We start from the raw sequence: 25,134 nt of genomic DNA, 5'->3' as shown, positions 1-25,134 counted from the left end.
TTAAGAAATTTATGCAAGTTACTTGGTAAGCCATAGCTACCAAGAAACAAGTAAAACTGTTACCACTAATTAGTCTAATAGAATGCATAAAAACAAATTGAGTAAGATTATTTTAATGCATAAGAAAACTGTACCTTTGTTAAATCATTGAGAATATTTTCCCTTTCTATGGTATTGCTACAGCAATGGAGAATGCTATATAAAATATCAACCAAGAATTCTGTCTCTTTTCTCCAATCTTCTTTCAGCCAATCAATTAACTTTTCATATAGAAACTGAATAGATGGATTTTCATACTGAATGTAGTCTCTTTCTTCTACAAGCACCTGGAAAACTTTACTAGAAGCAAAGTTGCTGAGTAGAGCAGAGAGGAACTTTAAGTGTCGGTCAGACGTTTGTTGACTGATGTACACTATGCTTAGTTCTGCAAGTTTACAAACTAAATCTTCTAAAGGTTCGTTCTGTAGAGGACAAGTGTGTCTCCTGTGAATTTCATGAATAACATTACTAGATTCATTGCTAGTTCTCATGTCAACAAAATTCTCATGTTCGGTGTTAATTTCAACTTTCATGTCTTCTGCAAATCTTATATTTACAGCTTTTTTCCTGTTTGATCTCATCTTGTTTTCTGCGTTCTGAAGAATTGGTAACAAAGAAGAAACTGCAGCCAATGATTTCTCATCTGCATCCATTACAGCAACATGTCCCACACATATATTTGAAAGGCCATGCCAAAAGTTAGATAACATTCTCTGAAAAGTGAGGGATGTTCTATCGTCATTAGTTATTTCTGCTTTTGTTTTCCAAACATTCAGCATGTCTGATACTTCATAAAACAAAGGTCCATTTTGTAACTTCGGCTCTTTAATTACTGTATCAATGAGAGGAATTAACTGTAAAGAAAAAGCACATGAATTTTAATCTTAACATGAACTACTGCCTCTTTTGAAAATTGTTTCCACCTATAAAGCGTATACCTTTTACTTTTAGTTATTTTTTACAGGTGCATATGGATAAAAGTTCATCTCATGGGCAGAAAGTGGGAGCAGAGAGAAGAGAATAGGTACGAATCTGGGACAATGCTGTGTGTAAGCCAGGAATAATATAATCAGAGAAAACAGAAGCCTCATTGCCATGTAAAGGGGAAATTTTTACCTACAGAATACATCCTGACATCAGTAATGTTTCATTTCACTATCCTCACTCTGATATTATTGCACAGCTAAATCTAGTTGACTATGTAATGCCACGAGCTCCCCATGTAAGTAGGCATAGCGAAGGAAGTTCTGACATTGCGTGGGGGAAAAATAACCAAAGCAGCCTTTTAGGGCCAAGAGAAGAAACAAATAGAAGCAAATATTATGAAAAAAAACTTTTTTTTCAGATGACATTTTTGCTGCTTCATAAGAACATATTTCAACTGGAAATTGTTCAAAAGATTACTATTTGGTGCAAACTAAACTCACTGATCTAGTATAAATATTTTAAAAAATTAATTAAAAACTCAAAATTGTTAAAGATAATGCAATATTTTACTACTGCCATGATAACATACCTGGATATTTACAAGCATTTCTTGTATTTTAATTTGTTCTTCTTCTTCACCTATATTCTGTAGGAGTATAAATTGTAAACACTCCATAAAAGCTGATATGATTGCTGAAGATTCTGATCGACAAACCATAGCTCTTTCAGTGAACAGCCTACACAAACAGAAAATTAAGGATCAGGATAAACTATGTTAGTTCTCATATCCACATGGGATTAAATAATGTTATAATTTGTAACTAGATTTATGTAGTGTTTAAATTATAGCAACTGGAAAACATACATCATTAAGATACTACTTTAATAGTTTCACTACAGTTTTCAGACGGCCTGATATCTGCAGTTGTCAAATTCAACTATTTCCTGTTCTTCATCTCCAAGTATAACATAAATGCTATCTACCCACAAACATGCTAAAAAAAAATAAACGTTATTTGATTTAAAGAAAGCATGAGATAATGATCATACCCTTTAACTATAGAGGTGAAAATTGTTGTTGAATAGTCCAGCTTTGGATCTGCAACATTATGAGGCACCTTGCTAATAAATGGCAAGATATTAGGATATATAACTGTAGCAAGACCCCTTCCTCCTTCTTGAAGCACTGTCCACAATTTTGGTAGAACTCCTTTTTTTGCATTGACATGATTCCAACAATCCTATAGAATAATAAATGTGAAGCAGTAAATTAAAGAATACTTAGTTACTTGATATTGGAAAAGAAGCATATTATCTCCTTACCTCGATATTAAAGAAAGTATCTGTATACAGCTTCAGCAAAGGATCGTTACCTTGTCGTGGTGCTGGAGCTTGAGCACCTCAATGATGCCATGAGCTAAACCGTGAAGGGCCACCCAAGACGGGAAGGTCATGACAGAGCGGTCAGACTAAATGCGATCCCTGGGGAAGGTAATGGCAACCCACCCCAGTATTCTTGCCGTGAAAACTAAATGGACCAGTACAACCAGAGATATGTCGGTATACCATCGGAAGATGAGACCCCCAGGTCGGAAGATGGTCAAAATGCTACTGGGGAGGAACAGAGGATGAGCTCAACTAGCCCCAGACGTGATGACGCAGCTAGCTCAAAGCCGAAAGGACGGCTAGCGGCCGACGGTGCTGGTGGTGAACGGCGAATCCGATGTTCTAAGGATCAACACACCATTGGAACCTGGAATGTAAGATCTATGAGCCAGGGCAAATTGGATGTGGTTATTGGTGAGATGTCAAGATTAAAGATAGACATTCTGGGCGTCAGTGAACTGAAATGGACTGGAATGGGCCACTTCACATCAAATGACCACCAGATCTACTACTGTGGACAAGAGGACCACAGAAGAAATGGAGTAGCCTTCATAATTAATAGTAAAGTGGCTAAAGCAGTGATTGGATACAACCCAAAAAACGACAGAATGATCTCAATTCGAATTCAGGGCAAGCCATCTAACATCAGTGATCCAAATATACGCCCCAACCACAAATGCTGAAGAAGCTGAAGTAGAGCAGTTCTATGAGGATCTGCAGCACCTACTGGACAACATGCCTAAAAGAGATGTTATTTTCATCACAGGAGACTGGAATGCTAAGGTGGGCAGTCAAATGACACCTCGAAATACAGGTAAGTATGGCCTGGGAGAACAAAATGAAGCAGGACATAGGCTGATAGAATTTTGCCAAGACAATTCACTCTGCATAACAAACACTCTCTTCCAACAACCTAACAGACGGCTTTATACATGGACTTCACCAGATGGACAACACCGAAATCAGATTGATTACATCCTTTGCAGCCAAAGGTGGCGGACATCTGTACAGTCGGTAAAAACACGGCCTGGAGCTGACTGTAGTTCAGATCACGAACTTCTTCTTGCACAATTTAGGATCAAACTAAAGAGATTAGGGAAGACCCACAGATCAGCTAGATATGAGCTCACTAATATTCCTAAGGAATATGCAGTGGAGGTGAAGAATAGATTTAAGGGACTGGACTTAGTAGATAGGGTCCCAGAAGAACTATGGACAGAGGTTCGCAGCATTGTTCAGGAGGCGGCAACAAAATACATCCCAAAGAAAGAGAAAACCAAGCAGGCAAAATGGCTGTCTGCTGAGACACTAGAAGTAGCCCAAGAAAGAAGGAAAGCAAAAGGAAACAGTGATAGGGGGAGATATGCCCAATGAAATGCAAAATTCCAGAGGTTAGCCAGAAGAGATAAGGAATTATTTTTAAACAAGCAATGCGTGGAAGTGGAAGAAGACAATAGAATAGGAAGGACAAGAGACCTCTTCCAGAAAATTAGAAACATTGGAGGTAAATTCCAGGAAAAAATGGGTATGATCAAAAACAAAGATGGCAAGGACCTAACAGAAGAAGAAGAGATCAAGAAAAGGTGGTAAGAATATACAGAAGACCTGTATAGGAAGGATAACAATATCGGGGATAGCTTTGACGGTGTGGTCAGTGAGCTAGAGCCAGACATCCTGAAGAGTGAGGTTGAGTGGGCCTTAAGAAGCATTGCTAATAACAAGGCAGCAGGAGACGACGGCATCCCAGCTGAACTGTTCAAAATCTTGCAAGATGATGCTGTCAAGGTAATGCATGCTATATGCCAGCAAATTTGGAAAACACAAGAATGGCCATCAGATTGGAAAAAATCAACTTATATCCCCATACCAAAAAAGGGAAACACTAAAGAATGTTCAAACTATCGAACAGTGGCACTCATTTCACATGCCAGTAAGGTAATGCTCAAGATCCTGCAAGGTAGACTTCAGCAGTTCATGGAGCGAGAATTGCCAGATGTACAAGCTGGGTTTAGAAAAGGCAGAGGAACTAGAGACCAAATTGCCAATATCCGCTGGATAATGGAAAAAGCCAGGGAGTTTCAGAAAAACATCTATTTCTGTTTTATTGACTATTCTAAAGCCTTTGACTGTGTGGACCATAACAAATTGTGGCAAGTTCTTAGTGGTATGGGGATACCAAGTCATCTTGTCTGCCTCCTGAAGAATCTGTATAACGACCAAGTAGCAACAGTAAGAACAGACCATGGAACAACGGACCGGTTTAAGATTGGGAAAGGAGTACGGCAGGGCTGTATACTCTCACCCTACCTATTCAACTTGTATGCAGAACACATCATGCGACAAGCTGGGCTTGAGGAATCCAAGGCTGGAGTTAAAATCTCTGGAAGAAACATTAACAATCTCAGATATGCAGATGATACCACTTTGATGGCTGAAAGTGAAGAGGAACTGAGGAGCCTTATTATGAAGGTGAAAGAAAAAAGTGCAAAAGCTGGTTTGCAGCTAAACCTCAAAAAAACCAAGATTATGGCAACCAGCTTGATTGATAACTGGCAAATAGAGGGAGAAAATGTAGAAGCAGTGAAAGACTTTGTATTCCTAGGTGCAAAGATTACTGCAGATGCTGACTGCAGTCAGGAAATCAGAAGACGCTTAATCCTTGGGAGAAGAGCAATGACCAATCTCGATAAAATAGTTAAGAGCTGAGACATCACACTGACAACAAAGGCCCGCATAGTTAAAGCAATGGTGTTCCCTGTAGTAACATATGGCTGCGAGAGCTGGACCATAAGGAAGGCTGAGAGAAGAAAGATAGATGCTTTTGAACTGTGGTGTTGGAGGAAAATTCTGAGAGTGCCTTGGACTGCAAGGAGATCTAACCAGTCCATCCTCCAGGAAATCAAGCCAGACTGCTCACTTGAGGGAATGATATTAAAGGCAAAACTGAGATACTTTTGCCACATAATGAGAAGACAGGACACCCTGGAGAAGATGCTGATGCTAGGGAGAGTGGAGGGCAAAAGGAAGAGGGGCCAACCAAGGGCAAGGTGGATGGATGATATTCTAGAGGTGACGGACTCGTCCCTGGGGGAGCTGGGGGTTTTGATGACCGACAGAAAGCTCTGGCATGGGCTGGTCCATGAAGTCACGAAGCGTCGGAAGCGACTAAACGAATAAACAACAACAATCTGTATACAGAGAAAGAGATAGATTAAGGTGTCCATAACTAATGAAGACAATACTGGTTCATAAAGTAAAAATTATTGTAAACTGTTGATCTGAAAAGCTGAAGCCTATCCATTTAAATTTTATGCCAAATTATCAGTGAAATGTTAATATATATTGGCTGCATTAAGATGAAAACATCTAATTGAAATGAGGTTGGCTTATTCATTAAATAATATCAATATTTTTTTCAGATGTATAATCTGAAAGGTGCCTGTGAGATAATGGTAAAGGTGGCTTCATTGCGGTTTCCAGAATTACCTCAATGGTAGTAAGGACATAAAGCACAGCTTCCCAAAGAGCAAGGCATACAACAGCATCACTGTCATCAATGCTAAGAAGAACAGCTGGACAAACTCTTGATGCTTCTGCATTCATGGACTCAGGAATGCGCTGGCAAAAAGTAGAAATCATCTCAAAAAAAGCAGAACGAACCTAAAATAGAACAGAAGGAAACCTGAATATTTCCATGTAGGTATGATTACAGTACAGGTAGTACTGCCCTGTTTAGCAACCATTTGAAGTTACAACAGCACTGAAAAAATACTTTACGACCAGTCCTCACATTTATGAACATCACAGTGTCCCCACAGTCACATGATCAACATTCGGGTGCTTTGCAAACAGCGAGTGTTTACAACTGTTGCAGCATCCTGCAGTCACGTGATCACCATTTGTGAACTTCACAGCCAGCTTCCAGCAAGCAGAGTCAATGGAGAAGCTAGCAATAAAATCACAAGTCATGGTCACGTGATGTCTCGCTTAACGACCCATGGTGACTGAATGGGAAGTAATGTCGTAAGTCTGTCACTGTCACATAATGCTTTGCTTAGCGGCTGCGTTGCTTAATGACAGAGTTGCCGGTCCCAATTGTTTTTGCTAAGTGAGGACTACCTATATTATCTCTATACTGGACAATCACATAACATTTTTATGAAAAGCCAACTACCAAATCTGATCCTAAAAGCCATTTAGCCATATATTTGAGAATACAAGTAATCCTTGTTTAGTGACTGCCTTAGACAGTGGCCATTTGCAGTTACAATGGTGATTAAAAAGTAACTTTGCAACCAATGCCCACGTTTACGACCTTTGAAGCATCTCTCAGTCACATGTTCACCATTACGGTCAGTTAGTATGCGTTGTCCTGCGCCTGACCCTTCCTTCTCTTCCCTGCAGAGCAGAGAGATTGCCTAAACAAGCTAACTCTTCCTGAGCTGCTTTTCTCTACATGCAGCACATCCCTAAAAAGTGCTAACCGCAAGTTAACAAGCACAGTTCTATGACCTTAATTAGTTGATTAGAATCCTCTGGCTAGCTGATGCTGCTGGCTAACACTGACAAGACCCTTATCAGTTTCACACTACTGCAAAGGCTTTTGTTTGCCTCCTAAGCAGCACGGATCTGGTGCTAGAGCATTCTTTTTGATGTCTATTGCCCATTTTGTGCCTGCTTACTCTCTTGTAATCCCTTCCTTTCCAATGAATAATATAAATACAAAGATTAATTCTCTTCTTACTTATCCCAGCACCGAGGTGAGCATTCCAAGGGGCAGGGTAGTGGGGGAAAAGGGCTATAAGAAATATAGCCAGATGAGCTAATTCGACTTTATTGTAAGGTTACATTAAAAGAATCTTGCAAGTACATCTCTCCCCCATCCCTTTTACAGACCAAGAAACTAGGGTCTCTTCTGAGCTGCTTACCCTGTCCACATTCCTATATGGGCTAAGTTGTCTGTTATCTGACCATTCTCTTGGCTGCAACTCCCAAGGCCATTCCCACATACCATTACACCTTCTGAGGCTGTGAAGCAAACGAAAACTGAAGTAAAATCATAAGCACAGCTGCAGTCACTGATTTTTATGTAGCGACCAGTTCACTTAACAACCAAGTCACCAAACAAGGACTACCTGTATATACAGCAACAATATTTTCAAATTTTCCCTTTCTCCCTTCCACTTCCTGAACTTCCAGAAATAGCTTTTTAAACAGAATGTGAAAAGATAATTGAGTGATATACTGTAGGTTGCATTTTAAAATATAAAATAACATATAGTAGAAAAATATGAAACTACTTTAATAACTATAATGGTTGTGATTTCTAAGAGGACCCTTAATGAAATAGTGTTCTCATACTTCAGAACCTCCTTCAAATAAATGGTTCTTGTCCAGGACTAATGTGTTGAGAACTTGGGGTATAAGACACTACTTAATCATTAGGCAATTGGAATGCTAACTTCATCACCATTTTTAAAGGACTAATAATGCTAACTGTCATTTTAATGAAATCTTTCCAAGAATTTATTCAGCCAAATCCAGTAAATATAAAACATATAGTATGTTTTGTGATTAAAACAAAAATCAAACTTAATGCCCACAAATAATAATGTTCTTATTTTATCTTTAAAATATGTTTTAGAATAAATTTTTGAGGAAAGTGAAATGGTAAAATACCTGTGCTATGTTATGTTTCCCATATTTCCAAAATTTGTTTTGAGAGAATAGTGTCTTCAGCCTCTCTTCCAATGACTTAATCTCATTACTGGGCATCATACAAAGCAATTTCTTTAAAGATAGCAAAGAACAAGTTATAGTTCGATGAAATTTGGCTTCTCGTTCTTCTTCTGGCACTGCTCTGAATAAAAAACACAAGAGCATGGCTTACAAATTCAATTGTCAGCATATTTTTTTCCATTTTTGATTTTAAATCTCTTGTTAAAGACAACACATTCATATTCTGAAAACCAGAAACTTCACTGCATGTGTGCATCAACTACACAGGTCGATTGCTACCACAAATAAATAAGGAACTCACTTCCAAAATCTCACTGTTTTGTCAGTTTTTTTAACTGTCCCTTGAAAGTCATTTATTCCTCACCTGTGAGCAAAATTAACATTTCCCCAACGGCATGTGTTCACAATCCAAATGAGCAAATCACACTGTACTGAACAAGGAACAGCAGACAGAGGCACTATTCTAAATAAGTTATTGTTCTGATCCAACAATCTTTGTTGGGAAGATAGTTACCTGCCAAATAGTTACTTACAAAGTTTTCCAACACGCACACCAATGGCAGAGATAGAAAATCTGACAATCACAGAATGATATTAAGCCCACATGTCAATAATTAGAGTTGCATAAATGCCTAATAAATATCATTGCTTATTAATGCATTTAGAAAATCTGCACATACAGAGAAATTGGAATATGTGAGAGGCAGCTGACTTCCTGCCAACAAGATGTTCTGCTGTGCAGAAACAACACAGTTCTCGTTAATGTGAAAAGGCAACAACCGTCATCCTGAAGAGGGACTTAATATAATGTCAGAGCTCTGACCAGTAGTTCCAATGGCCAGAAGAGGTTTCTGTGCACAGAAGCCTCTTCCAGCTATTAGAACTATCAGAGGAGGTCTCGAAAGAGAAAAAACTTAACTGGGAGAAAATGTTTCATGTCACCTGACGTGACAGACCTTAAACATGCTTCATTTCCTATATTTCAAGAAATACCTTTTTGCATAGTTATTGTGTGTTAATACAAAATAAATTTATTTTTCCAAAGGGATAAAAATGTACATACTGTGGATCACTTAGCGTATCGGGAGTTTCTTTCAAAAGATTATCTTGTAGCACCTGGACAAAAAACAGTCAGATGTCCTTAAATGGAAAGAAATACATAACAATTTGCAGAGAAACAAATGTTTTTAAAAAGAAAGAAAATACAATATTACAATGTTATATTTATATTTCCTTTCATTTAAAATCATTATGGTATGAATCCAAATAGTGTAGTGCAGCTTTGCTTGTTTTTCTCTGCTTAAACAAGATTATCTAATGACTCTGTTTAAAGCATTCCATCCAGACACAAAAAAAGACAAATAAATGAACATATTGGGAAATATAAAATTTTACCGATCAAAGATTTTTATTGAAATAAAATTTTAAAATAAAAAATCAAAGCAGAGGTACCGCAAGTGTTATTAAGATTTTTTCTTGCAAATAATAAAGGTTTGTACAAGGAACTAAGCAGAACACAATCTGAAAAAACCTAATGGGACACACAGGCTTTGGAACTTCTAGTTCCAAATGTTGCCAAGAAAACTGCATGGACTCATCCAGGCAGTCCCAGGACACAAGGCTGACTCAAAGACACAAATCATCAAATTTTAAAAATGGAAATTACTGGACACCTGGTAACTAAGAAAATATCTAGCAAGTGTAAAAGCAAGTAAGTGTTTCTGTTGGACTTCTTTTGGTAACCACAGTGTATCATTTTCTATAATTTTTAATTATGTATTTAAATAAAATTAAAAAGCATACAAACTTGAAAACTTACACTTAAAACTTCATCTTTACAAAACACTAAGGCTTCAGATTGTTTGCTTGGTGGAAAAGCTTTTTCAAATGCCTCTTTTGCTGCTGATGCTGCTGGAGCGTAAATATCACACTGAGCTATCAGCCAATATCCCATAATGCTTTTTAAATAAGGAGCTAAATGTTTTCTGACTTTCAGAATAAGCTGCTCAAAAGCTTGCTGTGTTGCTTCCCGGACTCGGCGATCATGATCCTGCCATAAATATTGACAAGTACAAAAATAATTGTATTATTTCACTATACATATGAACAATTTCAAAATACCTACAGAATTTCTCTAAAGCAAATTTTACTGAGTCACATCTTACAGCTAAAGATATACATAACATTAATCTCTGCTTTTCTGTACTGCTTTCCATACCGCACTAGAGCACTAGTACTGCTATATCAAATTTTAAGCTTTCTGCAGAACAAATCAACCTTCCAAGAGGTACAACAGAACTTTGTATTTATCTCTGATCATTACTACAGCTAATTAAAAGAAGCAGGCTTGGCCATTCCCATAAATATAAATTTCTTCCCATAAATATAAATTTCAGTACTTACAAGAGAAATTTTACAATAAATTCTAGGCCAGTAAGGTAGAACTCCTTTAACAATCTCCGTCTCTCTTTCTTTGCACATTACCCCAAATTCTTGCATAGCCTAAAATTAAAAATAATGAAAATAAGATTTCTTTTAAAAGTTGATTAAGCCCATTATGTTTTCTTTTTATGGTGGTTATTACAAATTAAGCTCATGTTTTGCAACTGATACTATGTGTACACATAGTATTAAAATTAAAGAATTTATTTATTTGACTTATATGACCACCAATCTTAAGAAACACAACTCTAGGCAGCTCACAACAGCCTTAAAACCAAAAAAACAATAAAAGCAAGAAACAAAAACTTGGCACCTCAGCCATTCTCCTCTGAAGCATCCAACACAACCACCTCCAGGCTCCAACCTCACCTTATCCCAGCACATTTTCTTATTCTGCACAATAAGTCACTGCTGTGAGACAGGCGGCTATATAAATAGTTTAAATAAATAAATAAATTTGCAATATGTTGATTGGATTGATATGTGATACTCTATTCCTTTTGCTACTTATTACAAATATAATTATGTCTTTTCCTATCAAGATGTCTGGTTGAATTTATCACAGATGTCCCTTAAATGCTCCTATTTTAAATTTTATATCAGAACTTTTGACTTCCCTTATTAAATAAATGGAATACATTGTCAGTATATCAATGGCTCGAGGTCACCACAAATTGTTATTTTACTTATTTATTGCTCACATTTATATGACTGCCCATCTCACACAAGACGACTCTGGGAAGCATACAATGAGATAAAAACAATGAATAAATAGAAACAATCATTATAAAAAGATAAAATGATTATTAAAAGAATATAATCACAAAATTTAAAATATACCAACCCCCTGGAGAGCGAGAATATCAGTTATAGTGGAGCCATCTAACAGTGTCTCCCGTTCCCAAGGATCCCCAGGCCTGACAACATAACCAGGTCTTGAGGGACTTCCTAAATGATAGCGGGGAGGGAGTTATCCTAATTTCAGGGGGGAGGATGTTCCACAAGAAAGAAGCCACAGCAGAGAGGGCCTGCCTCCTGGGACCCACTAAATGGTGCATGGAACCCGTAACGTGCCTTCCCTGTTTGATCTAATGGGATGGGCTGATGTAATCAGTTACGTTCTTATAGCTAAATGTATTATTTTTAATAGATAAATATAATACATTATGTATTTTCTAGATCAACATTTACTGACTTTGTACAATAATTCAATAACTTACTAAGTTATTCAGTTTCCAATAGGAAGTTGCTTGCCCCATTGTCATTGTTTAATATCCATAAGTTTGTTAAAATGGCATGACAAAAATAATATGGTTTAAAAATGTAATGTAGTAATGAATTTTATATCCAAAATCTGAGACTTATCACTATAAGTGATAAATGAGGAATTACAAATCTATTAACATAGGATGGAGCAAAAAAGATTTAAAATCTTGAAACATTGCTATATTTTCACTTTCTGTTTGTGAGATGCTCTCTATTGATGTAATGGAAAGACTGAACAATGATATTCCATGCAGTCAAGTGTGTTTAAAAATTTGGCTTTATCTGCAATGTATGTTTTTGTTATTTTTATGCTTTTGTCTTTTGATATTTTCTTTTTTATATATTATAGCAATTATAATTTCATCTAAAAAAATAAAAATTACGAATAAACTATAATAGTTTATTACATATAGTGTAAATAATAGTTTATTACATAAACTATATAAATCAGCACATATAAGGTTATAGCAATTAAAGACATACACATTTAAATAAATAAAGATCCTTTAAATCCAACATAACAAGCCTACTTTTAACTTGGTTATGACATCTCTTTTGGAAAGTTTCCTTAGCACCATTCGAAAATCAGCATCTATAAGGCTATCTATTTCTTCAGCTCCCTGAATGGCAGGGACGTATCCCAGGTCACTTGAAGAGGTGCCAAAGCCAACAAATCCAGGAACAGTTCCTTGCTCTTTGGCTAGAAGTTCAGCTGTTCTTCCACTGCTAGAAGGCTATATTTGAAAGAGAGGGGGAAAAAAAGAATTGCTGCTGGAGAATTATTCTAAAATCCTGGACAAGCTTGCTTGGGACTCATTGTTATGCCTGAAGCTGCAATTCTTCACTTATGACTTGCTTATTGATCCATTATTTAAGAAACTTATATTGTTTTTCTTTTCCAAAGAAAACCAGGCTAAAGCTTACAATTTTTTTTAAAAAAACCTATTAAAATAATTTCAAACACATTTACAATAAAGTAAAAATAATTGAACAATTTCTAAATTAAGTTACAACAGATTAATTATTAAGAAAGCTCATTACTTACTGACAAAATATAAAGACTGTTAATATGTTTTCTACTACAGATTAAGGTTACTATGGTAACTAATCATTTTGGCCTGGTGAAGAGGTTGAATTCAATTCTCCCCTTTTCACCTGTTAATGGTTGCATTGCCTAAGGGAGGAACTTGCCTGAACTTGTTTTAGTTTCAGTTTCCCTTCTGTGTAGGCTTGCAGAGAATATGCAGCTGAGAGAAATCTCTCCTCTCAGCAAACAGCCTTTAAATATGTTTGCTTTCTGTAAATAAAATTATTTTTATAGAAATGCCTGGTGTGTGACTTTTCTGATCTCTCCTGGGCCAAATGCTTTCTAGCACTCTGCCAACAAAGACAACTTAACTTCTAGTGAGAATTCCATATTTGAGCTACTATGATTGTTCTGTCACAAAATTTTCCCATGCTGTCAACACCCATACCTCTGAAGGCAATAGCACATGTAGAGGAATGGAACTGATTCCCAAAGAAGGTAGTATAACAAAAGTTAACTATCAGAATCGGCTGGCTTTCAGAATGAACTTCTCATTGGCTAAATATTCTGTAAATTAATATTTTAATCCCTAACCATTATCCTTTCTTCATGTCTTCACCGACCACTTTTTTCCTGTTCTCATAACGTTTACCTATCTTGAGTTCTGCACTTCAAATGTCAGAAAAATAGCTAAACAAATGTTACAGCAAAGCTAAGATTTCTATTACAATTTAAGTCTCTGATGGTTTTTACAAAGCTACAGGGTTTTCATTTTTAAATATTTAATTAAACAAACAACAGGCCCAACATATACACAATATCTGCCACAAAAACATGGGATAGAAATCAGTAAGGGTGCATAAAGCTTTGAGAAAATAGTTACTGAATGTTTAACATTTATCACACATGATATTAAGGCATTCCAGAGACAGCAAGATATTTGAATCACTAACTACAAGAATTTAACCCTAAATTTCTGAAATTAAGAGAAAAGGATACTGTATAAATTATTATATTACTAACATGTGCATATGACACTGCACACAACCAAGAAAGTCAACATACTATAGCAAGTATTTGTCATCAGAATTCATTTTTTGACATTTCAAAAATTTAAGTTCTGGACCATGCACTTCTTAGAGGCCCGAAATATTACCGGTTCCTTTCCCTTACATTCTTCTTGAAAATATAGGGACACTTAACAATCCGTATTCCTTAAAAGGAGAGAATCGCCATACAGGAACGGTTCCGCGATGTCTCGTTAGAGAAGAAACCACTAACAAATGAAACTCTCTCTCCGGTGAAAATGAAAGCAGCACCTTTGAAACTGATCTAGCGTCCCTTCTGGTGCAGAATAAGCTGCTTTTTTTTTGTCAAAAGTTAGGAGAAGCCGTCCTCCATGCCTCTCCCAAGCTCGAAAGCTATGGAAAGGCAACTCGAGGTGTCCCCTCTCCAGAAATACTGAATTCCCTCCCAGCGGCACAAACTCGCTCACCCGTACGTTGCCCTTAGTTCGCTGCTTGTTCTTGCCTCCCATGCTAGCGTCTGCAACACCGCCAGAAACCGGAAAAAAGGGGGGAGTGAAAACAGCCGAGAGTGAAGACAGTTGATCCCACCACAGAAAGGGGGAAAAGGCTGCTTCCGGGTTAAACGGAAGTTAAGTTGATAACGGAAGACGCTAGAGACCAGAGGCTCCTCCCCTCTAGTACTACTCACTCCGCCTATGGAGGGATGCAGAGCCTTCCGCGTAGGTCGGGGCGGGGGAAGATGACGAAAGAGAAATGCTGTCGTTACTGTGGTTACCGAAAGAACTCCAAAAGAAACTTTTTTTGCTTTTATACTTGCTAGATGCTTTCTTAGTTATCAGGTGTACGGTAATTGCCATTTTTAAAATGATGATTTTTCGAGTCAGCTGCTGTTTTTGACAACTACTTGTAGTCCTTCCCACCGCTTGGTCCGTTTCCCCATTATTTCTGAGTGATCGTGCTTGTACATCAATCAGTGCCAATTACTTTTTACACTGAGATGGCTGCTCCTGTATTTGCGATCACACTGTGAGAGTATGTTGTGGTAACAACAGGATTTACCCTGCTTTATAAAAAGCTCAAAAGACGTTCTTCAAGGAGATTAATTACGATTCTCTACAGATAACAAGAACTACAATTGAAGCATTTGTTGGTATATGCCCAGGCTTACTCAGGATAACTTAACCAAGACTTACTGAATTTTCTGGATCTAACCAGACACTGAACCATAAACCAAGGCTACTGTGTGTGCAGTACTGTAAAATCCCGATGACCACTACTAGATTTTAAAAAAATGTTTTGCTGCCATTTACAGTCAGGACTTTAGCAGACCAGTTAGAGTGGTCTTAACCAACCACAAGATGGGTCCTAACATGGTAGACTAAAATAAGTTTGCTACATTAGTGGTTCACTGAGTGAGAAAACCCTACCTCTATTTTGCTGCCTCCCCTTTTTGTTATTTCCCCTGTACTTTTCCTTTCATGCTCATCTCCATCTATGCAGAAATATTATCCAATATATATTGAAGTAAAACCCGCAAATACAGCATATACAAATATTTCAAAGTCTGAAACTCATACTTCTCTAGATCAAGTACTAAAATTATCCATATCATATGCTGTGATGCTACTTGCCTTTTTTAAAGACTTAAAATTAAACATTTTAGTTCACAATCTGGTTACTAAACCATAGGATTAAGGCTTCGTAACCTTTTAAGGTTACTGAGAAATAAAGGAATAAAAATATCTGGACTTGGAAATATTTTTCAATTTAGGTTCATGGATATACCTGTGAACCATGGAGTTCTTTGCAAATATATTAGCAACAGTTCAGTAGAATCCTAACCAACTGCAGGATAATTGGGGGTTGCACCCCTTGGTTCAAGATGTTAAGCTCTAAAAGGTCTGGCCGATGTCCAAAGAGAAGAACATGCTCAAGCATCTCACAACGTGAACGGATTCCTTAGCACACTGAACTATTTACCCACATGGCACTAGAATAAAAAAGTACTAAATGTTTTTTAATGTAAAACTAGCAAAAGGCTTATTTTAGCCAACATATACTGGGGACCCACATGATGAGAAGCAGGTAATGTAAGAAACCCAAAGAACTGACATGGTCGTTTCTTCTATCCCTGAGTAATACAAGCACAGATCTTGTTATTTCCGAAGTAGAAACAGTGATGAGATACTGGTAATATAGCCAGAAAATCTGCTGTGCTTAAATTACCAAAACAACATTTCAGGCATCCAGTTCCAACTGCACTGTTTTATCAAAAAAATGTTTTATCATTAAAATACCTCCTTAAACCAAACTAGTTTAAGTACTGCTTTTTCAGATATAAAAGAACACAACTTTTAGAAATCTATTAGTTCATTAAAATAAAAGCAGTTTTGATGGAAAGGCCTACATCTTTTGGATGTTTAAAGCTTTTTTCCCCTTAACCTATTGTCCTTCAACTCCAAAATACAGTTGAAATATTTCACCACATCTCTTGTCAATTAAAAAATGATACAATTGTCCCAAATCCATGTGATTTCCTCGGGCACCATGTGCATCAAATATTTTTTCTTCAAAAGTCAAAAACTTCTTCTGCTTCTCCATTTCAGCTTCGGTCTCTGCTATGGAAATGTCTTCTCTGTGACGGATTAAAATTCGCTGCCACGATAATCTTCTTATTCTAAACACAATGAGAGTATTGTTAATTCATGAAACACAGTGTCAGTTAGAGTTACTACTAGTGATTTCCCATTTAAACCAATGGCAGATGTTAACTGTGATAAAGATTCATAGGAGAAGCCATTCTCTCCATAGTCATAAGCTCTGTCTACACAAGGAAACAGGCCTTTTTCTGCTCCACTCCCAGGCTGAGAAATGCACTCCTTAATAATTGCTTTTAAACCCCCACTGTCTCTGCTGTTACAAGAGCACCAAGAATTTTAGTATTAATTTCACATTTACTTTAATTTTCCATCCAATCTCTTGTCTTGGTAAGGAAGGTTAGGTTCCATCCTCCTGAAAATAATTTTCCCCTCCAATGCAAGTGAATTAAAGATGATATTTCTGAAGTCAAAATAGAAACCCATACCTTTGTTACTTTATGGAACAAAGAACTTAGGAAAATTTTTACCTTGCCCAAAATTCTTCACACATCCTCTGTGGGCCTTCTACACAAATGATACCTGGTTTTCCAGGCATGCTGAATCCAGAAAGAGAAAGTTCCTTAGACCAATCAATTATATTTTTTCTTTTTTGTTTGTTATAAATATGATGACTATAAATCCATAGTCTAGTGAGAATACATTCTGATTTCTGAATATCTGATTTTTCAACAGTGGAAGGTAAGGGTTCTTTGTTGATATACATGACAGCATGCTCTTTAACCCATTCTCTTGCATTTAATATGCAAACATCACCAGCACAGTGTTTCTTTAAGTAGGTAATGAGATCTGTATTCATTTGAACTTGCTGTGATCGGCTTAACAATGGAGATCTAAAGAAAAAAAAAAGGCATCATTTAGAGTATAGATGAAGTAAAAATAAAACAAATCTGTTGTGATAAAAAGCAAGCTTGTTCTAGATTATACTGCACTTTTTTCTGCTAAAAGCAAAAGGTTGGATATAGATTAAAAGTATCCATTTAATCCTAAAAAATGCAGCAAAAGATGCTAGAATTATCTGATTACCCATATGTACCCTCTGTTAATTCAAAGGAGCTTTGCCCACTGAAACATGCAAAAACTTTCCTGACTATAAAACTTCTGCATGCAAAAACTTTTCTGACTATAATTATCATACTTCAGACAACAGAAGAAGACATATAAACTACCTAGTCAAAAGCCATGGTGAAAACATGGCTCAATCCAGAATGATCCAAAATAGATCTAGGTTAAGACACAACTGGGGCATATCTCATAATTTTTGCAACTTTACCCAGCTGTTCCAAAGTTGCATGGTTTTCATCACCTTTTGCATTCCTACATCTCAGTAATATGCCAGCTATTTGTTTATTTACAATTATTTCTATGTTGCCTACTTGAGCAGTTCTAAATAGTTTAACAGTAAAAAAAAATACAATTCCAGATATTAAACTCTTTCTTTAAAAAATCTGTTGCTATCTTCCAAAGGATAAAAGGGTGGGCGCCAACCTAACCTCAAAGGGTAAGCACTGAGCGTATGGGTTCCCAGGGCATCCTCTCCTGGACAGATCATGTAAGGTGACCAGACCTCTACCTGAATAAAATGCACCTGAAAGTAGCAAGGGTCCAAGCCATGTATGTTTACTAATGAAACCAAATTAGTTAAACTTATGAGTTCCATGTTTAACATTAAAAATTACAGTTCCAGAATGATATTAATTAGATATATATCATACTTTTCAGATCATATGAATATAACACCAATATATTTCTATTCTTGACATCTTATTATATATCTAAAATCACTATATTTACCAAATATGAGAATTATGGTGTCCTCTTAAAAATATACTGCATTTCATATTTCAGCCTATCTATCCTGTATGTATCAAGATGTACAATACCTGATAGAGATTTCTGGAAGAATAGTTGGATATTTTAATGGAAAAGCACAGCACAAAGAAAATGGTACCTAAAAAGAAGTTTTTTAAAGTTAAAAGAGAAATTCTTTAGATTCTACTAGCAGTCAATTTCATGAACTTTTCTTTTGATATAAAACTGTATTACCTTATTTTCATCAGGAGTTTCTACATCTAAATATAGGATGAATTGTATTTTTGAAGCTGGCACTTGTAAAGTACATTTTCCAACATAATCTTTCAGTTCTGCTAAAGCCAACTGATCAGTCACCTTAAAATCATCTTCATTAGGAAACATACTAGAAAGTAAATCTAATTCAGAAAGTTGTAGTTCAGCTTCTTCCAAATTGCTCATTTTTGATATATTAATATAATTCCTAAAAAAAGGGATAAAATGTTATTGGATACACTTTAAATTCTTAAAACTGTTACAACTAAGGAATCAAACCCCTTCAGTTCCTAAATGGTATAATTAATTTCAATTATATAGCTTCAAGATAATGCCACAATCTATTGGCAAACAAATATTTTGGAGTTTAGAGTTAAGTATTCTTAATAATGAATACCAAGCTTGCCTATTTCTTCAATGTCAGAATGTAATTCATTGTATAAATGTTCACTCAGAAACAAATTCTGAATGTGCATACTTTATAATTGGTGGAATATACCTCTTTTGAGGGAGAAGGGCAGTGATGAAATTTGAAATAAATAAATAAAAGATGGATTGCAACAATATGTTGGCTTTCAAGGTAGCCTAGACTAGAGTTCCCAACTGTGGAGTCCTTGGTGCTCTCTGAGACTTGCTGTTTTCTTGCAGATATTTCATTGCCAGACTAGGCAACATCTTCAATGCGAAAAGGGAGTGGGCCTTGCTCTCTATTTATATACTATCCAGCTTGTGTTGGTGGAGGTGTTGTTCTCTCCTTGGGAGTTCCTTGATTGGGCTGTTGTTCACTACTTGGTTGATTGAGTTAATAGTTCTCTGATTAAGGTATAATATACTGTTTGATTGTTCATCTGGTGTTAATCTTTGCATATCTGGGTGTTGATTGCTGGCAAGGGGGTGTTCTGATCTTTTGGCTTTTCTATTGTCTCTTTTGAATGGTATGTAAATGTGTCTGTTGATGGCTGCTTTGTCTGAGTGCCAAGCTTCTAGGAATTCTCTGGCATTTTTGGATTTGGCTTGGGTTACAATGCTCACAATTTTCCAGTTGAAACTATGGTTCAGTCTGTCCATGTATTGTGAGATTAAGGAGTTCTCATCATGTCTTCTGACTGTGTTCGTGGATGCGCTCTGCTAGTCTTCTGCCTATCTGTCCTACATGTTGGCTGTTACAGTCCTTGCACTGTATGTTGTAAATAAGTCCTGTTTTTTCTTCTTGGGCTACTGGGTCTTTTGGGTTACTTAAGGTGTTTTGAAGAGTTTTAGTTGGTTTATGTGCTACAGTGATGTCATGCGGTTGTAAATGTATGTTGGTGGTTTCTGAGATGTTTCTGATGTATGGCAGTGTTATCCTTTTCATAGCTTCTGTTGGTTGGGTTGTAGTGGGTTGAGCGGTGAGGCACTTTTTGATAAAGTTGGGAGGGGTTATCCATTCTGTTGGAAGATGCTGTATAGGTGGTCTGCTTCCTTTTTGTGGTGTTCTGGGTTGCTGCAGTGTTAGTGCTCGTCTGAATAATGTTCTTACATAGCTCCTCTTCTGGGAGGCTGGGTTGTTACTTTGGTAACGGAGCACTTGGTTAGTGTGGGTGGCTTTCCTGTAGACTTGTGTTTCTAACTTGCCATCATTTCCTCTACTGATGAGGTAGTGTGTTGTTTTGTTCTTCCCTTGTGAATTTTAGTCCTCTGAAGATGTTGTTGATTGTTTCATGATTGTTTCGATGTTACAGCTCTCTTTACATCCATAGACCTGACACTAGCGAAAGAATCCATGGCAGCAGTTCTACGCAACACACCCGACCTAGCCAAATACACCAAAATAGAAATACCCAGAATACTGGACCTCATCAACCTCTGCCTTACAACCTACTTTCAGTTTGATGGACAAATATACCAACAAATCAAAAGAGCACCCATGGGATCACCTACTTCAGGACTCATAGCAGAGATTGTAATGCAGCATTTGGAAAGGATAGCACTCCCACGCATACAACCCAAAGTGTGGATCCAGTACGTGGATGACACTTTCGTCATAATAAAAAAGGAACAACTAGAGGAAACACATGAAACAATCAACAACATCTTCAATGGAATAAAATTCACAAGGGAAAAAGAAAACAACAACATACTACCTTTCTTGGACATCCTCATCAGTAGAGGAAATGATGGCAAGTTAGAGACACAAATCTACGGGAAAGCTACCCACACCAACCAAGTTATTAATTTGTTTATGATGAAATACTGAGAGAATTAATGAAAGATAAGAGGTTCTGACTGTAGGACAAAACGTTTGGGGGGAGTGTCAAGAATGGAACACGGGGAAAAAATAGACATGGAAAAAAAGGGGGAAAATAGAGTTAGAGTGACTGCAGGAAAAAAAAGTTCCTGCATGAAAAAGTGTAAGAAACATAAATGTCTCAAAGGATAATTGAGGGAGCTGGAATTAAGTGCAAGGAATTACATTACAGAGAGCCACAGAAGTGTGTGGAGTTACACTAATGGAAAGTATGAGAAAGGATGTTTCTGTGTAACAGAGCTGTGGATGAGAAGAAAATGCATATAAGAGAACGGCTGCTGCAAAAATGAGGATGGGATTCTGTGTTTGGATAGAAAAGGAAAACTGTAAAGGTAGTAGTCAAGAAGAACAAGAAATGGTTAATATTAAAACAGGCAGAGAAAATGCATAACAATTTTGACAGAAATAATTTGTATTGGAATTCTGTTTCCAGAAGAATTAATGAAATTAGAAAGAAAAGTTGGAAAGAAACTGAAGCAAGGCAATGCTGGAAGGGGTGTGGACGCTCTGACAAAACATTGACATTATTCCATATACAAAGGTAACACCGCAACAGCAAATGCAAAAACTGCAAAGGGATTAGTCCGTTAAGTGTGCCTGAGAAGATGTTTGATATAATTCTAACTGAGCAGGTAATGAAGGTGATCCTGAGCAAAAATTTTGGAAGTGCTGTGTGGCTTTATTTCAGATCAGAAATATGCTAATTTACTTGCAAGTCATATATGAATGAGAGGAAATTATTTTATGGAGAAAGTAACGGCTAAAGTTAATAGGCCTGGATTATGGACTATTCTATACAAATATGAAGATAAAAGTTGGTTGTTGAATGCTTTACAAGTCATATATGCTGGAACTAAAGCATCCATGAGAATTAATGAAATGCTCAGTGACAGGTTCAGCATGAAACAGAAGATAAGAATGTGTAATGAACCCTGGTTATTCAATGTATTTATGGATATATATATATAAGGAATGTTTGTTCTGATGTAGAAGTGTTCTGTTGGAAATATTAATCCACATATTCTTTTGTATGTAAGAATAATGCCAAGTTGATGGCTGAGAATCTGAATGATTTGTAGTGAATGTTAGACTGCATGATGCAAGAAAGAGTACAGATCTTAACATTAATGTACCAAAGAAAAATTAGTTGTGTTTAACAAGGAAAATGGAGTGAAAAATGGAATGATCACCAATCATACGTAAATGCAAACATTAGACCAAACAGATGCATTTATGCACCTGGTAGAATTTTTACTATATACAGGAAAATGTATGAAGAAATGTTAGATGTGCAAATGCTTGTAGATAGGCAATGGGATAATGTGATGTGTTGTGAAGAATGAATATTTGTCCTAAGAAGCTCAAATGGAATGCCCTCTTGGTTATATGGAACTGAAAGTGGGAATATCAAGAGAAACATAAAAGAAAACTGAACGTAGTGAGAATGGGTTACTTACAAGTTGCATGTGGCAAAACAAGAAGAGATAGACACAAGAATGAATGGGTGCTGAATGAATGTGGACTGAATACCACAGTGATTGACCATCATGAAAGAAGTATACCAAGGTGGTTTGGACATTCAGAAAATAAATGAGGGCCAAGTCCCAAAATAAATATATAAAGAAGACTGAATGAGTTAAGAAGAATGAAGATTGCAAGGAAAATGTGGTAGGATGAAACTGATGAAATCTTCAAAAATAGAAAAGGGAGTATAGTTGTTTGTTTTAAGAAAATGTAGGAAATATGGCAGGGATGTGATGAAAGTAAGAACTTAGCAAGCAGAGAAAGGTACAGAGAGGTATAGTGAATGGTTTTAACTAGTTATTGCTGTTTCCTTTTTACCTTAATTTCTTTAGCTTATTTTTTTAAACTACTTTTCTGAACTATACATAATGTTGCTTTTCCCAAAAGGAAATAGAACAATTGCCATGTATATACACGTAATCCTTGCTTAACAACCATTCATTTAGTGACCGTTCAGAATTACGACAGCGCTGGAAAAAGTGATTTACAGCCAGTCCCCACACTTATGACCATCACAGTGTCCCTCATAGTCACCTGATCAAAATTTGGGCACTTGGCAACCAACATGTATTTACAACAGCATCTCAGGGTCACGTGATCACCATTTGCGACCTTCCTATCCAGTTACCAACAAACAAAATCAATGGGGAACTGCGTGACCATGTGGTTCACTTAATGGCCACGTGATTCACTTAACAACCACCACAAATATGTCATAAATTGAGTGCAGTCATGTGATGCCTCACTTAACGACCACACCATTTAACAACCATTTTTCAGGTCCCTATTGTGGTTAAGTGAGAACTACCTGTATGTAGAAACAAGTCCATTTGTTTTTAGCAGTATTAAGTTCCAGATTAGGGATATACAATTCACTTATTGCTTGGAATACATGTATGAGATATTACATGTTTTTCACTACTCATAAATACACAGAATCCATGAACACGTTTAAGTAGGTATGCTGTGAAAGCCAACCTGTTTCCATACCACACCTGACAGGCGGGCAGAAAAAAATGTAAAGAATGACTGATACAGACAGATATTACCTCAGCTGTGTATGCTCTCCTGGCAGTTGGACTTTCTCGTTTTAGAACTGTTCATAGATAAAGTGTGAAATCACAACATCTGCAAACAACTTGCTCAAAATGTATTTTCCCCTTCCTGTAGCAACAGAGAAACAGAGAAGCACAGCACAGCTGTGATTAGTATGTACGTTGCAAGTGGACACCAGAGTACTGTAGCAGCAAAACCAAGAGATTGTTTTCTAACTCAAGTCTTAAAGAATTAACAATATAAAACATGTTAAATTATTAAAACATCCTGCCAAGGTCAATACAGAAGTTGTTCCCTAAATACAATAAGACTGACGATAAGACTTTGTAATATATATTTTATTTATATTTTTATCTGCTCAATCATGTCCAATTCTTGCAGACTGCCTGGACAAGTCCCTGCAGGTTTCTTGGCAAGGTTTTTCAAAGTGGTTGGCCATTTCCTCCTTCCTAGGGTTCAGAGAGTATGACTGGCCCAAGGTCACCTAGCTGCTTTGTGCCTAAGGCAGGACTAGAACTCACGGCCTCCCAGCTTCTAGCCTGATGCCTTAACCGCTACACCAAACTGGCTCTTTTTTGTTTCTATAATTTGTACATAGCAAGGGGGCCACGGTCAATTGGGATGGTGGCCTGCCTCCTGAGATTCTTAGCAGCATCTAGTCGATTGAGCTCTGCCCTGCCACCTTAGCACAGTTCGAGGGACCTGCGGGGAACTGAGGCCCATTTTCACAAGTTGTTTTAGCTGCAGATTTGAGTCACCCGCTGGCTAGGCTGTCGGTGACCTGTGTCATCATCGAATATTGAAAACGGAAGCTATGCTAGGCAGGACATGCACGTGCATGTCAGATGGCCGTTGGACAACAGCAGTTGCTGAATGGTATCCAAGAAAAGTAAAAAGACCTGTCGGCTGCCCTCAAAAGAGATGGAAAGATCCAATAGTCAAGGACTATGGCCAAACCTGGAGAAGAAAAGCCAGGAATCGAGACGAATGGAAAGTAAGTTGAGACCAGCAAGATTCTGTCCGGCAACAGTCTGGTCAATCAAGAGGATATAATTTGTAATGTAGTACTTGTTAATATTGATAGCTGTAATGAGAATCTGTCTAATTTGGATTACCAGCCAAATTCCTAGTACAAACTACCACCTCCGATCTTCACAGCCCAAATCCAATGCGAAATTGCATGCAAAACGTTGTGTCTGTTGCATTGGATGGGGACATGCTACCTTTCTAAAATATAAAAATCCCAGTTTAAATGATATGTGACGACTGTTCTGTTTTTAGATTTTCTTTTTTACATAAAATTCGGATGGGGGGAGCCTATTTTCCTTCTACTGGAAAATCAAGAACGCCACACACTACCACCCAATCACAAGCGACTATGCCAAAATCCTGCTTTTATATGTTTTTTTCTACTTGCTGTTCAATTTCCGCTGTATGCGCGTGCCCAACTATAAAGTGACGACTCTCCTTAGACTAAGGACTTCCGCGCCCGCCTTTTCGCCTTTGCATTTTTCTAGAGGTTTCTTACCCAACAGCCAACGGACCGGAAGTTTCTGCTGAGTAAAGGGCCTCTCCGCAGCAAGCGATCTATGCCATTAACTGGACTGCCCGAGAGCCGTAAATCTTACTGGAGACGTAGGGACGTGTCGTAAAATATTTAAATTCAGGAGGTCTCTTCTCGGCACGTAA

At 37.1% G+C, this 25,134-nt stretch overlaps 2 protein-coding genes across 2 annotated transcripts in view; both read right to left on the bottom strand.

Annotated features, from left to right (window-relative positions):
• The window catches only part of LTN1 (listerin E3 ubiquitin protein ligase 1), a 35,845-nt gene extending 21,385 nt beyond the window's left edge, over window positions 1-14,460 (bottom strand). Inside the window, exons 1-10 of the mRNA XM_063305454.1 lie at window positions 14,322-14,460; window positions 12,330-12,533; window positions 10,495-10,593; window positions 9,911-10,141; window positions 9,155-9,207; window positions 8,032-8,212; window positions 5,839-6,012; window positions 2,017-2,207; window positions 1,556-1,703; window positions 135-893 (exon numbers count right to left, since the gene is read on the bottom strand). Coding sequence (XP_063161524.1) covers window positions 135-893; window positions 1,556-1,703; window positions 2,017-2,207; window positions 5,839-6,012; window positions 8,032-8,212; window positions 9,155-9,207; window positions 9,911-10,141; window positions 10,495-10,593; window positions 12,330-12,533; window positions 14,322-14,363 — 2,082 coding nt within the window. The 5' untranslated portion in view covers window positions 14,364-14,460. The remainder of the gene's footprint in view (window positions 1-134; window positions 894-1,555; window positions 1,704-2,016; window positions 2,208-5,838; window positions 6,013-8,031; window positions 8,213-9,154; window positions 9,208-9,910; window positions 10,142-10,494; window positions 10,594-12,329; window positions 12,534-14,321) is intronic.
• A 1,639-nt stretch (window positions 14,461-16,099) lies between these two features.
• RWDD2B (RWD domain containing 2B) lies at window positions 16,100-25,087 on the bottom strand. The gene is made up of 5 exons (XM_063305452.1): window positions 24,990-25,087; window positions 18,558-18,786; window positions 18,395-18,462; window positions 16,982-17,344; window positions 16,100-16,531 (listed from the first exon to the last, which is right to left on the bottom strand). Exons 2-5 carry the CDS (start codon window positions 18,762-18,764, stop codon window positions 16,297-16,299), a joined length of 873 nt encoding a protein of 290 aa, XP_063161522.1. The 5' UTR covers window positions 18,765-18,786; window positions 24,990-25,087; the 3' UTR covers window positions 16,100-16,296.
• Window positions 25,088-25,134: the final 47 nt, after the last annotated feature.

The sequence above is a fragment of the Candoia aspera genome, chromosome 5, assembly GCF_035149785.1.
Source record: "Candoia aspera isolate rCanAsp1 chromosome 5, rCanAsp1.hap2, whole genome shotgun sequence".
In the NCBI taxonomy this organism is placed as follows: domain Eukaryota; kingdom Metazoa; phylum Chordata; class Lepidosauria; order Squamata; family Boidae; genus Candoia; species Candoia aspera.
Note: the sequence above shows the minus strand (reverse complement) of the source record. Positions and strands in the feature narration are given on the sequence as shown.

What these genes read in the sequence shown, in the direction of transcription:
- RWDD2B (XM_063305452.1), bottom strand. Translation starts at nt 18,764, where the DNA reads ATGAGCAATTTGGAAGAAGCTGAACTACAACTTTCTGAATTAGATTTA. An exon ending in CTTCCAGAAATCTCTATCAG is followed by an intron (nt 17,345 to 18,394) that starts GTATTGTACATC and finishes TTTTTTCTTTAG; the next exon opens with ATCTCCATTGTTAAGCCGAT. An exon ending in TGTGAAGAATTTTGGGCAAG is followed by an intron (nt 16,532 to 16,981) that starts GTAAAAATTTTC and finishes CATTGTGTTTAG; the next exon opens with AATAAGAAGATTATCGTGGC.